The sequence below is a fragment of the Salmo trutta genome, chromosome 31 (assembly GCF_901001165.1).
Source record: "Salmo trutta chromosome 31, fSalTru1.1, whole genome shotgun sequence".
NCBI classification, from domain to species: Eukaryota; Metazoa; Chordata; class Actinopteri; order Salmoniformes; family Salmonidae; genus Salmo; species Salmo trutta.
In genome coordinates, this window is record NC_042987.1 from 13,204,518 (window position 1) to 13,220,169 (window position 15,652).

The window sequence follows — 15,652 nt, forward strand, 5'->3', positions numbered from 1 at the left end:
TACATCAATAACTTAAAAAAATATATATATTCATATATCGTTTTCATTTTTTATATCTGTGTCCATATTGTCCATGTGTTTCAAGTAGATAGACCATACGATTTAAGTGAAAATAGCCTTATTTTAAATTAACTGCAACTCTTCTAACTATTGACTTTTCTTCACAACTGCCCTCAGTTTGATGCCAAAAGATTGACAACAAATACATATTGACATAGTAAAATAAATATATATAAAGTATATTTCATGCTGAAAGCCTCATATTTAACACCAATGATGTTCACTGACTGAGTTCATGGTGTATATTTAGGATGTTTTACAGATTTGTCATTCTATTATTTATTTTAAAATCCTCTAATTTAATTATTTCAAATATTGTACACGTGGTAAGGCCACACAGAGGGACAGAGATAGTTACAGACACCTGTGATAATCTGAAGTACCCAAAAGGGTCTTGAGATAGATTACATAAAATCCTTGAAAGATAGCACAATTCTGGTAGTTTACTGGTAAACTTTTAAAGTTTCCAGTAATATACCTCCCTTTGCAACCCTAATTAAGGGGAAAAAAACTAAAACTGGTAGTAGTGCCTACAATTAAAACTTACACATGCATATAGTAATTGCATTCATTAATACAACATTCTCAAATCAATTTGTTCTATCATAATTTTTCCAATATTATTGTTAAAACATGTTGTTTACAGAAATGAAATATTTATATTTAGTAATCCCCATAGGGCATGAGCATGAAACATGTTTATTGCTTTCTTGCATGAGTAACTTCTGACATCTAGCATGGAATTAACATGTACAGATCCTAAAATAAAACACGGCAATATCACACAGCGAAAGAGTAATGTGAACAAGTTACACACAAACGTTTTCTCTTTTCCAGTTCCAGTTCAACCAATTGCATAAAATAATATTGCAAACTACCCACCAACCACTGAATTGCTTTGAACCACTGAATTGCTGTACACAGCAGCCTACCACTTCCAAAGCATGCTCTCATGGGGCACCCTTCATAATAAAGCCAAGCTATAATCCTTACTGGGTTTCAGTTAAACAAACCTGCCTATCCTCAAGTTCTGGGCAGGGATGTATTGAAGTAAAATGTAAACTCAGTTTACCCACCTTTATTCATTTTTATGAACAGTTTACTAACTTATAATACTAGATATGTGTTTCACATGAGGGCTCACCCATCTTATTTTGCCCACGGTAGCTGCCGTCTGTGGCCTGGCCATATGGTGCTAGCTGCCCCTTTCTCCCCAGTGTGAGACAGCAGCAGCACAGGGTCGGGTTGGTCTGGAGGGCAGGACTCGTGGCCTCGTGGTAGCTAGACAGACGAACAAGCCTCTCCTGTTCACTGTTTTCACTCAGATGGCAGCTAGCGGAGACAGTGCTGCTACACAGTCATGATACTATCAACTCACAAAGCAGGCAGTCAGTCTGCTCTGTGTGTGAGGGGAGTAGGGACACTAGTGGGAGAACATCCTGGGAGAAGCTATAGATGGCCTACTTCTCTTCCTCTAAACTCAATCTGAGAGTCCCAGGTCAACATTCAGGGGAACCTACAGTATAGGGATTTTCTCTCTGAATAAGAGTATAGCACACAGAGACACCTCCACATCTGCGTTCTCTCTCCTCCCCCATATGCCTCCTATCTTGATATTACCCAGGTGTCACTCACAACCCTCTTTTAGCTTGGAGAGAATTCATCTGAATATCCCTTCATTCAGTCATCGAGAAGCTGCATCATTAATCATTAAACAGTATGAGAATAGTAGAAGCTTTTGAGTAATCTATACACAAGGTTATGTACAGATCCTCTCACTATTTATGCATATGCGTTACTTGTCTAAGGTAATGCTCCCGATACTTTTAATGGATTTTTCCACAAAAAGGTGGGTAAACTGTTGCGCAAAATAAAAAAGTTGCGAACAAAACTGTGTTTACTTGCGTTTACACCACTATACCACTGTGTGTGATACAGTATGTCAGCAGTTTTTTTTAAGTCTTTTGCTAAATTGAATTGATAATTAGAATTACTTAAAAAAAAAAAGAATGCACTCCAATAGTTTTATTTGTGTTTTATAATTATAGTGTTTAAGAAAAAAGATTCCAAGAATGCTAATTTAGAACCACATTTTTTGCACATGGAAGCGAGTGAGAACAATCTGTTTATTAATTTCAAATGGGTCCCAGCGATTATGTTCACAGTTGTTGCTTTTAATTAACATTAGTCTGTTGTGTTGCGCTGTCATTATGTACTATTACAGCAAAAGTTGTGTGCAAATATATTATTTAAATCTATTTTGCCTACATGTTGGGATTAGAGTGGAATTGTTCATCTCAAATAAATATTTTAATGTTTGCAAAAAGTACACAAACATATTTTATAGGAATATGAGGATCATAACACAATTGCTCTGTATCATGTAATTTGGTAAATTAAAAGAAAGCAAAAGGTTTAATCAACTGATTAAGGTAAATATGCAGTAACAAGTTGACTTTGAAAAGGGTAAAAGAAGAGACTTGACTTCTAGGATCTGGTTGAAGTAAAAGTTTTAAAGTAACTGTCTAGTGTTTCCAATATGAGTGAACAAGTTTTCCTTCCAAAAACATGGAATTCACTATGTTAAAAAGAAGCTTTTCTGTGTTGTAATGGTGTGGGCATACCCCAACAACAGAATGTTGAGGGCGACTGGGCATACACTTGTCATTAAAAATATTCATTCAAGTAGACTGCTGATTGAACAGCACAGCCAATGAGCCAACATGAGATCATGTTATTTGATGAAATAGGAAAAAAAATGTAAATGGTCTGTTTGAGGTGTGGTTTTTTAAGTGTATTTTTCTCCAATTTATGCTTTGGCCACAAATACGAGAATAGGACGAGTCAGCAACATTATTTGGGAATGAGTTAACAGAATATGAACTTTTAAAAGTAAGATTTTCACTGGACAGTTACTTTAATACAGAGCTTAGGAGTACAGGTGGTCATGTGAAAATGCAAAAACCCTCTGGTTTGGGTTGTCCTCCGTCATCAATAAACTCTGAGTGGGACAGACAGGGGGGTTTGTGGTTGTGTGAGTACATGTAGGTGGTACCAGTGTTTTGAGTATTTGAGTAAACTAATAGACATGGTGTATAGGCCGGATGGTCTTGATTGTGGTGTTGGGATAACCATAGACAGTGTGTATACAGGGGCGAAAATCTGATATCAACTTTGGAGGGGACAATTACATTACATTTTCTCAAGAGCAATTCCTGAGGGGGACACCAAAAGTAGTGCTGTAACACATAGCCTACATTGTAATATGGTAAATGTATATTGAGGAACCAAAGAAATAAGGTGTTTGCCGTACTCCTAACTACCGGTACCCAAAACTACACAACTAATCACAACAGCAATACCATTGCCTTTAACAAATCTTAGTTCAGTCACCAGTTTAAGTTGAGAGTGGGGGTATCCATGGCATTTTCCAATTATGTTCCTATTTTACAAGTCAAAAAAATGGAGAACCTTTCATAATGTTGCTAAACAAAGACTCAACAAACTTACCTGAGACTCCCTGTCTCTGCCAGTCTGTCCCTGCATATCTGTCCCCAACTCTGCTGTCTGTGTGCCATCTGTTGCCTGCTCTGCCTAATGACATCATTGTGAAACATTTCCATTAGAATATAATTTCTTTCTTATGAACATTTTATCAACTAGTCTTTGAGATATTAGGCTACTAGGGTTCTTACTTTGCGTTTTGGTGTACTGAAAAATACTCTGATGTCCGTCTTTTATTTTTCTGCCATTTTTCTACCTTGCTGGCTGGCTGGCTACACACACACACAGTGTGTAGGTTATTTACAGTAGGAGATGGGCTTCTATCATCTTATCTTTTATCATTCTATTTGGGCTTCGATCTAAAAGGTAGCTAGCAAATGTGAAACGGATTAAAATGACAAGAGTTGACAGCTGTATGAGTTCACCTTTTGTAATTTTAATAGTTTGTTTCATATTGGCTGGCTTCCAACAATAGCTGAATTTGCAAAGCTAGCGAGCACCAATTCCGTTTCAGTGATGTTTGCTATAATCTTTGCTACCCGGGTTAAATAAAGGTGAAATAAAATAAATAAATAAAAGTTCCCTTGCGACAATTTAGCTTTTGCAACGAGACCATTAAATATATTTAAGACAATGGTAGAAGAGAGTGTAGTTCTGTTCAGTTTGGACTTCAGTTTATCGCTAACCTTATCGCAGGGACTTTGAAGCACTAACTTACATCATCTGCATGCTGATCTTGGATCTTGGAATAAATTGACGATAGCAAAGATTCCATTTTTGACGAGGCCACATAAATGGAATAGGTACTAGCTAGCTTAATAGTTAATATTTGCACGCTATGCTCTGCATATTCAGCTAGTGTGTGTGCGCGATTTACTGGATTAACCTCACGTCAGTTACGTGCATTGAGTGCCTTTCAGACAGTAGATACGACCCCTCTGTTATCTTGCCAACTAAGGAACTGGCAGTGGATCAAAACATTGTGAGGCAAAGGGTGGGGGGGTCGCAATCTTTTGAAACTTAAAAACGCGCTATTAAGTGTCTATAATCAGCACAATTGTTTTCATTGCGTATTATTAATATTATTTAAATTACATAGTTATGTTTTTGTGATATATTGGGGGGGACAAATCATATTTTTCCAAGGATGGGGGGGTCGTGCCCCCCCGGGATTTCCGCCCCTGTGTGTATATATCATTCTTATATCATTGATCTTGGCTTCATAATACAGTTTCTTCTTCTTTTTGTTGAGTTTAGTCACATAATATCTCAATGTTCAGTAAGTCAGCCAGTCAGATGTGCAGCCAGACTTATTAGCTACTCCCTTTGCCCCATCTCTTTCAACCATACAGTTTTTCAATTCCTCATCAATCCATGAAGCAAGGATCTGACCCTTTTTTAAAATATTTGCCTAAAATGACATACCCAAATCTAACTTCCTGTAGCTCAGGACCTGAAGCAAGGATATGCATATTCTTGATACCATTTGAAAGGAAACACTTTTAAGTTTGTGGAAATGTGAAATTAATGTAGGAGAATATAACACATTAGATCTGGTAAAAGATAAAATAGAAAGACCATACTTTCAGATTGGAGTCTGGGTGTAATTTAGATTTTGGACACCAGAAGGCAGCCGTGTGTGTACAAAGTTTAAGACTGATCCAGTGAAGAATTACATCACTACCAAATATTTTGTATCAAGTCTGCCAGAGGTTTGCCTAAATGTGCCGAATTGGTCAATTGATACATTTTCAAGTACATAACTATAGAGAACATACACAAATGCTATGGTAATACAAAATGTAAGTTTACACACTCCCAGGAATGTCATACATGATGGACCATTAGCTTATACACTAACTTTCACACATCTAGATGTCCGGGCGGAGTGGGAGTGGAGCCAGAGACAGCAGTGGGGTCAAACTGTAGACCCCAAATCCTACATTTAAACATAAAAAGGGATTTAATCAAACTGAACTATGCTACATTTTATCTCTGGGACCCTCAGGATGACAAATCAGAGCAAGGTTACTGAATGTAAGTACATCATTTACCTTCAGAGGTGAATGTATCACACCAGTTGACGTGATAAATGTTTTTTGTTGTTGTGCACTCTCCTCAAACAATAACATGGTCTTTTTTTCTGTAATAGCTACTGTTAATTGGACACTGCAGTTAGATTAACAAGAATATAAGCTTTCTGCCCATATAAGACATGTCTATGTCCCGGAGAGTTGGCTGTTGTATACGTCATTCTAGTCACATTAGCGCACATTAGCAACAACCATCCCGGTTTAGGGACACCAATCCTGTAGAGGTCAACAATTCTAAGAGTCAGTTTCTTAACAGGTGCATGTTTATCAATAAGTAGCAATTTCATAAATTCATCAAGTGCAGTGTCTGGATCCTCCTTTTTAATCACATCATACCCACACATATTTTTTACATCATCCACATAAGAGTCACAGTAAAATCTTCTGTGTGATCTCTTATAGACTATTTTAGGCCCATCTTTCAAAACTTTGGCTTTCCTGGATATAGCCCGTATACTGTGATCACTGCATCCAATGGGTACGGATACAGCTTTAGAACAAAGTTCTACAGTATTAGTAAAAATGTGATCGATACATCTGGATGATCTTGTTCCTGTAGTGTTTGTAAACACCCTAGTAGGCTGATTAATAACCTGAACCAGATTACAGGCACAGGTTACAGTGAGAAACTTCACTTGAGTGGACAGCTTGATGAAAACCAGTCAATATACAGGTCCCCAAGAAAGTAGACCTCTGTTTACATCACATACACAATCAAGAATTTCACACATTTTATTTAGATACTGACTGTTTGCATTTGGTAGCCTATAGCAACAACCCAAAAGAAAAGGCTTTAAATGTGCCAAGTTAACCTGCAACCACAAGACTTCAAAACATAAAATCTTCTCTAAGCATTTCAGGGATATGGCTTTGAATATATTCAGAAAAACCTCCCCCATAAGCATTTCTGTCTCTTCTATAGATGTTATATCCTTGTATTGCTACTACTGTATCATCAAATTAATTATCTAATGGATTCTCAGAAATGGCTAATATATGAATTTTATCTGATGTTAGCAAGTTATTGATTTCATGAACCTCCTTAGGGCTAGCTGTCCCGCTAGCGGGACAACTTCCGGTGAAACTGGAGGGTGCGCAATTCAAATAAATAATCCTAAAAACTATGGATATTAAACATTTAGGTAAATATAAGTGTCTGATATCGGTTGAAAGCTTAATTTCTTGTTAATCTAACTGCACGGTCCGATTTACAGTAGCTATTACAGCGAAAGCATGCCATGTGATTGTTTGAGGACGGCGCCCCACATCAAAATATTTTTCATAAATTCACAAATAGCGATTAAATATTCACTTACTTTTTGAAAATCTTCCTCTGATTTGTCATTCAAAGGGTCCCAGCTACAACATGAAGTGTCATTTTGTTAGATAAAATCTTTCTTTATATCCCTAAAAGTCAGTTTAGTTGGCGCCATCGATTTGAGTAATCCACTCGTTCAACAAGCCGAGAAAGGAATCCGAAAATCTACGCAGAAACTTTGTTTCAACAGATCAAATTATGTTTCTATTCACTCCTCAGATACTCTAAAATGTAATCAAACTATAATATTTCTTACGGAAAGAAGTATGTTCAATAGGAAACTGATTTTAGCAGGTGTGTCCTTTCTTCATGATGCGCGCAAACATGAATTTCCAAGACTGTGTCCCTGTACTAAAACGAGTATTTCTTCTTCATTTTTGAAGTTACAAGCCTGAAACCTTGAACATAGACTGCTGACACACTCATTTCCAATATGCCCTTATACTTTCCATTGTAAGACCATGGTCGCTCTCTCAACAAAATTTTCTCCTACCATATCTATTGTGTTATATTCTCCTACATTATTTTAACATTTCTACAAACTTTAAAGTGTTTTCTTTCCAATGGTGCCAATTATATGCATATCCTGGCTTCAGGGCCTGAGCAACAGGCAGTTTACATTGGGCACATCATTCAGGCGGAAATTGAGAAAAATGGGCCTTGCACTAAGAATAATTAATTACTTTTAATATGGGCTGTTTTCAGCCCTTTCCTGGGTAGCTTATCAGAGATAGACATAATATGGAAAAGAGCAAACAAAGCAAGAGAAAAACATATGCATTCAGCAGTCCATTAATCAGTTGGTGTGTGTGCTGTGGGGTTGAAGCTACGAACCCATAGGCTTGGCTCTCTCATCTCTTCCAGGCTTTTGAGGGGGAGGGTGGACAATGAGTGTCATAGCGGATGTAAGCAATGTCCCCATGCAGCTTTCATTGCTGGGATAAATTCTTTCCTCTTCTGGCGCACAGCTTCAGGATAGACCTCATTGAGGAAGAAATACTGTATGTTCCTCTCTAGTTCTTGGTTCTTTCCAGAACAGCTACCTTGTCCTTGAACCTCAGAAACTCAACGACTATCAGCCTGGGCCTGTCACCTGGGCCGGTGTTGGGTTTTCTAGTTCTGTGGGCACGCTCCACCTCAATCTTCCTGTGGTCCATCTTCATTTTCTCACTTTGTCCTCAGACTCCGTCCAGGTCTCATGTGGAGATTCTGCAACTCTGCCCATAACCATGTTATTCCGACTTGATTGTCCCTCGAGATAATCTGATTTCTCTATCATTGTCATCATGGATTCACACACAGAACTGATGTCCTCTCTCAATGACTGACAGATTGCTGTCATCTTGACGTTCTCCTGTTTAAACTCATCAAGCTGACCCTGGTAGAACTGCAAACTGTTCTTCAGGTCCTGGACCTCTCTGGTCAGGTCTTCTATTCTTTTATTAGTTGACTCCACCAGTATTTGAACAAAACACTTTAAGGTATTTTTGTTGTTGTTGTAACAACTACTTGTAGAACTCTTTTTGTTCTTTAAAAAAATCCTTCACCTGTGATTGAGAGACACCACTGTCTTCAACATTCCTCCTGCCGGCTTTGTGCTTTACCATGGTAGCTAGAAACGTAGGTTACACTGTTACTCCTCGCAGTTCCAGACAGGGCAGGTCGCTGGGAAGATTGAAAACAACAACAAACAGCAGGGATCTAGACAGCCACAAGCCCAGTACAATCCACATTCCCAGCCACAATGGCTAACCGCATTGCTGGCTGCGTTCAAGCCCTCAAGAAAACTCAGCTAGCTTGATAGGCAGCTAGCTAGCAGCTAGGCTAGCCACTATGCGAAATAGCTCCTCAGACCTTGCCTTGGTTGGCAGGATCACTGGACGGAGAGTAGCAGTTCCAGCATCTGATGCCAACTGCTTCGCGGGATCCAAACTCAAAAGGTAGCTAGCTACTAAGAAACTTTTCATTACGCTTTCAAAACAACAAACTTTCCAAAACAACAAACTGAGCTGTTCTGTTGGTGCTGTGTGTGGTCTGTGACTAGTTCTGTTTATCAGGAATCAAGACCCAAGTGCAGACTGTGTGAAGTAACAATGTTTATTGTAACAACAGGGGCAGGCAAACGACAGGTCAAGGCAGGCAGGGGTCGATTATCCAGAGTAGGAGCAAAGGTACAGGATGGCAGGCAGGCTCAAGGACAGGAAGAGTTCAGTAATCCAGACATGGAGCAAAGGTACAGGACGGCAGGCTCAGGGTCAGGGACAGGCAGAGTGGTCAGGTGGGCGGGTACAGGGTCAGGACAGGCAAGGGTCAAAAATCCGGAGGACGAGAAGACCAGAACAAGGACAGGTGAAACAGATCAGGGCGTGACACTGTTGCTGTTGTGTATGAGCTGTGACTAGTTATGTTGGTGTTGTGTATGAGCTGTGAGTAGGACATATTCAATCTCTGCCTACCCCAGTCTGCAGTCCCCACTTGCTTCAAGATGTTTACCATTGTTCCTGTAGCCAAGAAACTAAAGGTAACTGAACTAAATGACTATTGCCCCATAGCACTCAATTCTGTCATCATGAAGTGCTTTGAGAGGCTAGTTAAGGATCAAATCACCTCTCGCTTACCTGACACCCTAGACCCATTTCAATTTGCTTACCGCCACAATAGATCCACAGAAGATGCAATCGCCATCGCACTGCACACATACAAGCTCATCATTAAGCTTGGGGACGTGGGTCTAAACCCCGCCCTGTGCAACTGGGTCCTGGACTTCCTGATGGGCCACCCCCAGGTGGTGAAGGTAGGAAACAACACCTCCACTTTGCTGATCCTCAACACAGGGGCCCCACAAGGGTGCATGCTCAGCCCCCTCCTGTACTCCCTGTTTACCCATGACTGCGTGGCAACGCACGCCTCCAACTCAATCATCAAATTTGCAGCCGCACAACAGTAGCAGGCCTGATTACCAACAATGACGAAACAGCCTACAGGGCAGAAGTGAGGGCCCTGGGAGAGTGGTGCCAGGTAAATAGCCTTTCACTCAACGTCAACCAAACAAAGGAGCTGATCGTGGACTTCAGGAAACTGCAGAGGGAGCACGCCCCTATCCACATCGACGGGACCGCAGTGGAGAAGGTTGAAAGCTTCAAGTTCCTCTGCGTACACATCACTCTTGATCTGAAATGGTCCTCCCAAACAGACAGTGTGGTGAAGAAGGCACAACAGATCCTCTTCAACATCAGGAGGCTGAAGACATTTGTTGTGGCCCCTAAAACCAACACAATCTTTTACAGATGCACAATTGAGAGCATCCTGTAGGGCTGTATCCCCACCTGGTACAGCAACTGCACTGCCCGCAACCGCAAGGCTGTCCAGAGGGTGGTGCGGTCTGGCCAACGCATCACCGGGGGCAAACTACCTGCCCTCCAGGACACCTACAGCGACCTTATGTCAATGGAAGGCCAAACAGATCATTAAGTAAATCAACCACCCGAACCACGGCCTGTTCACCCGCTATCATCCAGAAGGCGTGGTCAGTACAGGTGCATCAAAGCTGGGACCAAGAGACTGAAAAACAGCTTCTGTCTCAAGGCCATCAAACTGTTAAATAGCCGTCACTAGCCGGCTTCCACCCGGTTACACAACCCTGCACCTTAGAGGCTGCTGCCCTTGGAATCACTAGCCACTTTAATAATGGAACCCTAGCCACTTTAATAATGTTTACATCCTGCTTTACTCATCTCATATGTATATACTGTATTCTATTGTACTGTATTTTAACCAATGCCAATCCAACATTGCTCAATCAAATATTTATATATTTTTTTTATTCCATTCTTTTACTTTTAGATTTGTGTGTATTGTTAGATACTACTGCACTGTTGGAGCTAGGAACACAAACATTTTGCTACACCCACAAGAACATCTGTCTAAATACAGTTGAAGTCGGAAGTTTGCGAACACTTAGGTTGGAGTCATTAAAACTTGCTTTTCAACCATTCCACACATTTCTTGTTAACTAACTATAGGTTTGGCAAGTCAGTTAGGACATCTACTTTGTGCATGACACAAGTCATTTTTCCAACAATTGTTTACAGGCAGATTATTTCACTTATAATTCACTGTATCACAATTCCAGTGGGTCAGAAGTTTACATACACTAAATTGACTGTGCCTTTAAACAGCTTGGATAATTCTAGAAAATGATGTCAAGGCTTTAGAAGCTTCTGATAAGCTAATTGACATCATTTGAGTAAATTGGAGGTGTACCTGTGGATGTATTTCATGGCCTACCTTCAAACTCAGTGCCTCTTTGCTTGACATCATGGGAAAATCCAAAGAAATCAGCCAAGACCACGGAAAAAAAATTGTAGACCACAAGTCTGGTTCATCCTTGGGAGCAATTTCCAAACGCCTGAAGGTACCACGTTCATCTGTACAAACAACAGTACGCAAGTATAAACAACATGGGACCACTCAGCCGTCATACCGCTCAGGAAGGAGACTCGTTCTGTCTCCTAGAGATGAATGTACTTTGGTGCGAAAAGTGCAAATCAATCCCAGAAGAACAGCAAAGGACCTTGTGAAGATACTGGAGGAAACAGGTACAAACATATCTATGTCAGGAATATATCTATATCACATGGGGACAAAGATTGTACTTTTTAGAGAAATGTCCTCTGGTCTGATGAAAGAAAAATACAACTGTTTGGTCATAATGACCATCGTTATGTTTGGAGGAAAAAGGGGGATGCTTGCAAGCTGAAGAACACCATCCCAACCATGAAGCGTGGGGGTGGCAGCATCATGTTGTGGGGGTGCTTTGCTGCAGGAGGGACTGGTGCACTTCACAAAATAGATGGAATCATGAGGATGGAAAATTATGTGGATATATTGAAGCAACATCTCAAGACATCAGTCAGGAAGTTAAAGCTTGGTCGCAAATGGGTCTTCCAAATGGACAATGACCCCAAGCATACTTCCAAAGTTGTTGCAAAATGGCTTAAGGACAACAAAGTCAAGGTATTGGAGTGGCCATCACAAAGCCCTGACTTCAATCCTATAGAAAATCTGTGGGCAGAACTGAAAATTGTGTGCGCGCAAGGAGGCCTACAAACCTGATTCAGTTACACCAGCTCTGTCAGGAGGAATGGGCCAAAATCCACCCAACTTATTGTGGGATGCTTGTGGAAGGCTACCCAAAACGTTTGATCCAAGTTAAACAATTTAAAGGCAATGCTACTAAATACTAAGAGTGTATGTAAACTTCTGACACACTGGGAATGTGATGAAAGAAATACAATCTGAAACCATTCTCTCTACTATTATTCTGACATTTCACATTCTTAAAATAAAGTTTTGATCCTAACTGACCTAAGACAGGTAATTCTTACTAGGATAAATGTCAGGAATTGTGAAAAACTGAGTTTAAATGTATTTGGCTAAGGTGTATGTAAACTTCCAACTTCAACTGTATGTGTATGTGACCAATAAAATTTGATTTGGTGTTGTGTATGAGCTGTGACTAGTTCTGTTGAGTGTTGTGTATGAGCTGTGACTAGTTCTGTTGAGTGTTGTGTATGAGTTGTGTGTAGTTCTGTTAGTTCTTGTATCTCTTTTATTCAACTAAACCGTTAATTATACTTTTTATGTGTTTCCAGATTGTAGTTGAAATGCCTCTATGACCACCATGAGCTGGAGCTTTCTCACACGTCTTCTGGAAGAGATCCACAACCATTCCACCTTTGTGGGGAAAGTGTGGCTCACAGTGCTCATCATATTCCGCATTGTGCTGACCGCCGTGGGGGGCGAGTCCATCTACTCTGACGAGCAGACCAAGTTCACCTGTAACACCAAGCAGCCCGGTTGTGACAACGTGTGCTACGATGCATTCGCCCCACTCTCACATGTCCGCTTCTGGGTTTTCCAGATCATCATGATCTCCACCCCCTCGGTAATGTACCTGGGCTACGCCATCCACAAGATAGCCCGCACCTCCGAGTTGGAGCGCCGGAAGTTCCACCGCCGGAAGAAGCTCATTCACGCTCAAAGGTGGATGGAAAGCCACCCGCATGAGGAGGTGCTGGAGGAGGATGAGGACAACGACGTAGAGCCTATGATCTACCAGGAGGAGATGGTGGAAGCCCAAGAAGTCAAGCCTGAGCCGACCAAGCCGCAGAAACATGACGGCCGCCGGCGGATCATGCAAGAGGGCCTGATGAGAATCTATGTCCTTCAGCTACTGTCCCGGGCCGTGTTTGAGATCGGCTTCCTGGCGGGCCAGTATCTTCTCTACGGCTTCCGTGTTAATTCATCATATGTGTGCAATAAGGTGCCCTGTCCCCACAATGTAGACTGCTTTATATCTCGGCCGACGGAGAAGACCATATTCCTGCTCATCATGTATGTCGTCAGCTGCCTCTGCCTTCTCCTCAACGTGTGTGAGATGTTCCACTTGAGCATTGGAACATTCCGAGACACTCTCCGCAAGAAGAGGAATCAGGGGGCTCGACGGCCCTCGTACAGCTACCCGTACTCCCATAACATCCCCGCCTCTCCCCCCGGGTACAACCTGGTCATGAAGTCAGACAGGCCCAACCGGATTATCCCCAACAGTCTAATTATGCACCATGAGCAGAACATGGCCAACGATGTCCAGGAACATAACCAAGAGTGCACCAGTCCAGATGACAACATCCCCTCGGACCTGGCCAGCCTGCACCGCCACCTACGGGTGGCCCAGGAGCAGCTCGAAATGGCCTTCCAGACCTACAACACCAACAAGAACCAGCCCACCTCGAGGACAAGTAGTCCTGTAAGCACCATGGCAGAGCAAATCAGGGTCAACACAACCCAGGAGAAACAAGGAGCCAGGCCGAAATCAGCCACTACAGAGAAAGCTGGGACCGTTGTAAAAAATGGAAAGAGTTCTGTATGGATTTAGGAATTATTAACTTCACGTGGTACAGTAATCTTAGTGAAAAGTAATTTTCAATCTCCAGGACCATATTCTGTGGATAATGGAAGATGTGAAATGAGACAAGATAGTTAAAAGCATTGGAGCGTGAATCGATTGCACTGCCTGAATAGATTTAGCTTTGTCACAAGGAGAAACCAGCAGTGTGACGTGTCGGATCAGGAGCACACAAAATAGGCACTATTTACATGTGATATCAAAACAATGGTAAACAAAAAGGAAAAACAAACATGAAGATATCACTAAATACAGTAGTAGTGTATCCTATTATTAGGGTGTCTTTTTGTGCTTTAAATAACATAGCTTGAACATAGTTAATATATGCATATGTTGCTTAGTCAAACATTTCTAATTTTAGCTACTTACGAATATAGGGAGATATAAAATGAACCATGATGGCAATATATTTTGAATTATGTTTACTTTTGCTTTTGAACTGGATTAATTTGACAGAATATATTTATAATGTCTTTAAAACTATGACAATTTGCAAGTCTGTCTTTTTTAAATTGTAACTAGTTAAAAGCAATACCGTGGTAAGCACATTTTAATGGCACTACGATTGAATCCTGATGTTGTTTAAGAAAAGGACAGTGAACCAAATGTGAAAAGTAATCTAGAAATTACTAACTGTTCAGATTTGCACTTGGAACCTTTTAACTAATTTTGAGTTGTATTAAGACATTTAAAAAAATATGCATTAATAATTTATTTGAGGAAGAATTGCTGGATATGTATGGGTTATATTGAAAGATAAGATGTGAAATGTTATAGGACAAATGGTGTTTCATCAGCAGAAGTTTAAGCAACACTGTTCTCCATAGAGTAAGATTTTATTTCACTCTACTTTTCAAAGCTTTGTTGTAAGATTAGTTAAAGAAGAAGTGAAAGAAAAATGTAAGTAGGTTGTTGTTTTGAAAATTTGAACAACCAATTTCTGATAATTTCTGCTGTTTTTGTGGGGCAGATAATGAATGAATTTACTTTGCTACATTTTAACACATTGTACATATACAGTACAATGCACATAGTAGAAGATGTACACTGAGTGAACAAGACATTAAGGACACTTTCCTAATATTGAGTTGTACCCATTTGCTAAATGACTAAAATGTATAAATGTACATGTGTCGAAAGTGTCCACAGGGATGCTGGCCCATGTTGACACCTATGCTTCCCACAGTTGTCAAGTTGGTCTTTGGGTGGTGGACCATTCTTTATACACACAGGAAACTGTTGAGCATGAAAAATCCAGCAGCGTTGCAGTTCTTGCCACAAACCGGTGCGCCTGGCACCTACTACAGCACCCCGTCCGAAGGCACTTAAATCTTTTGTCTGAGACACATACACAATCAATGTCTCAATTGTCTCAAGGCTTAAAAAATCCTTCTCCTCTCCTTCATCTACAGTAGCTTGCGAAAGTATTCACCCTTGGCATTTTCCTATTTTGTGCCTTACAATCTGGAATTAAAATAGATTTTATGGGGGTTTGTATCATTTGATTTACACAACATGCCTACCACTTTGAAGATGCAAAATATGTTTCACTGTGAAACAATCAAGAAATAAGACAAAAAAACTGAAAACTTGAGCGTGCATAACTATTCACCCCCCCAAAATACTTTATAGAGCCACCTCTTGCAGCAATTACAGATGCAAGTCTCTTGGGGTATGCCTCTATAAGCTTGGCACATCTAGCCACTGGGA

General features: G+C 40.6%; 1 protein-coding gene across 3 annotated transcripts in view; it reads left to right on the plus strand.

Annotated features, from left to right (window-relative positions):
• LOC115169576 (gap junction gamma-1 protein-like) overlaps positions 1 to 15,652 on the plus strand; it is a 39,422-nt gene that overhangs the window by 17,193 nt on the left and 6,577 nt on the right. For 2 of the 3 annotated variants that reach the window (XM_029725315.1, XM_029725314.1), the window contains exon 2: positions 12,630 to 14,624. In XM_029725315.1, coding sequence (XP_029581175.1) covers positions 12,650 to 13,912 — 1,263 coding nt within the window. In that variant the 5' untranslated portion in view covers positions 12,630 to 12,649 and the 3' untranslated portion in view covers positions 13,913 to 14,624. Of the gene's footprint in view, positions 1 to 12,629; positions 14,625 to 15,652 lie in introns of those variants that run through there. The other variant, XM_029725316.1, reaches the window with a different exon arrangement.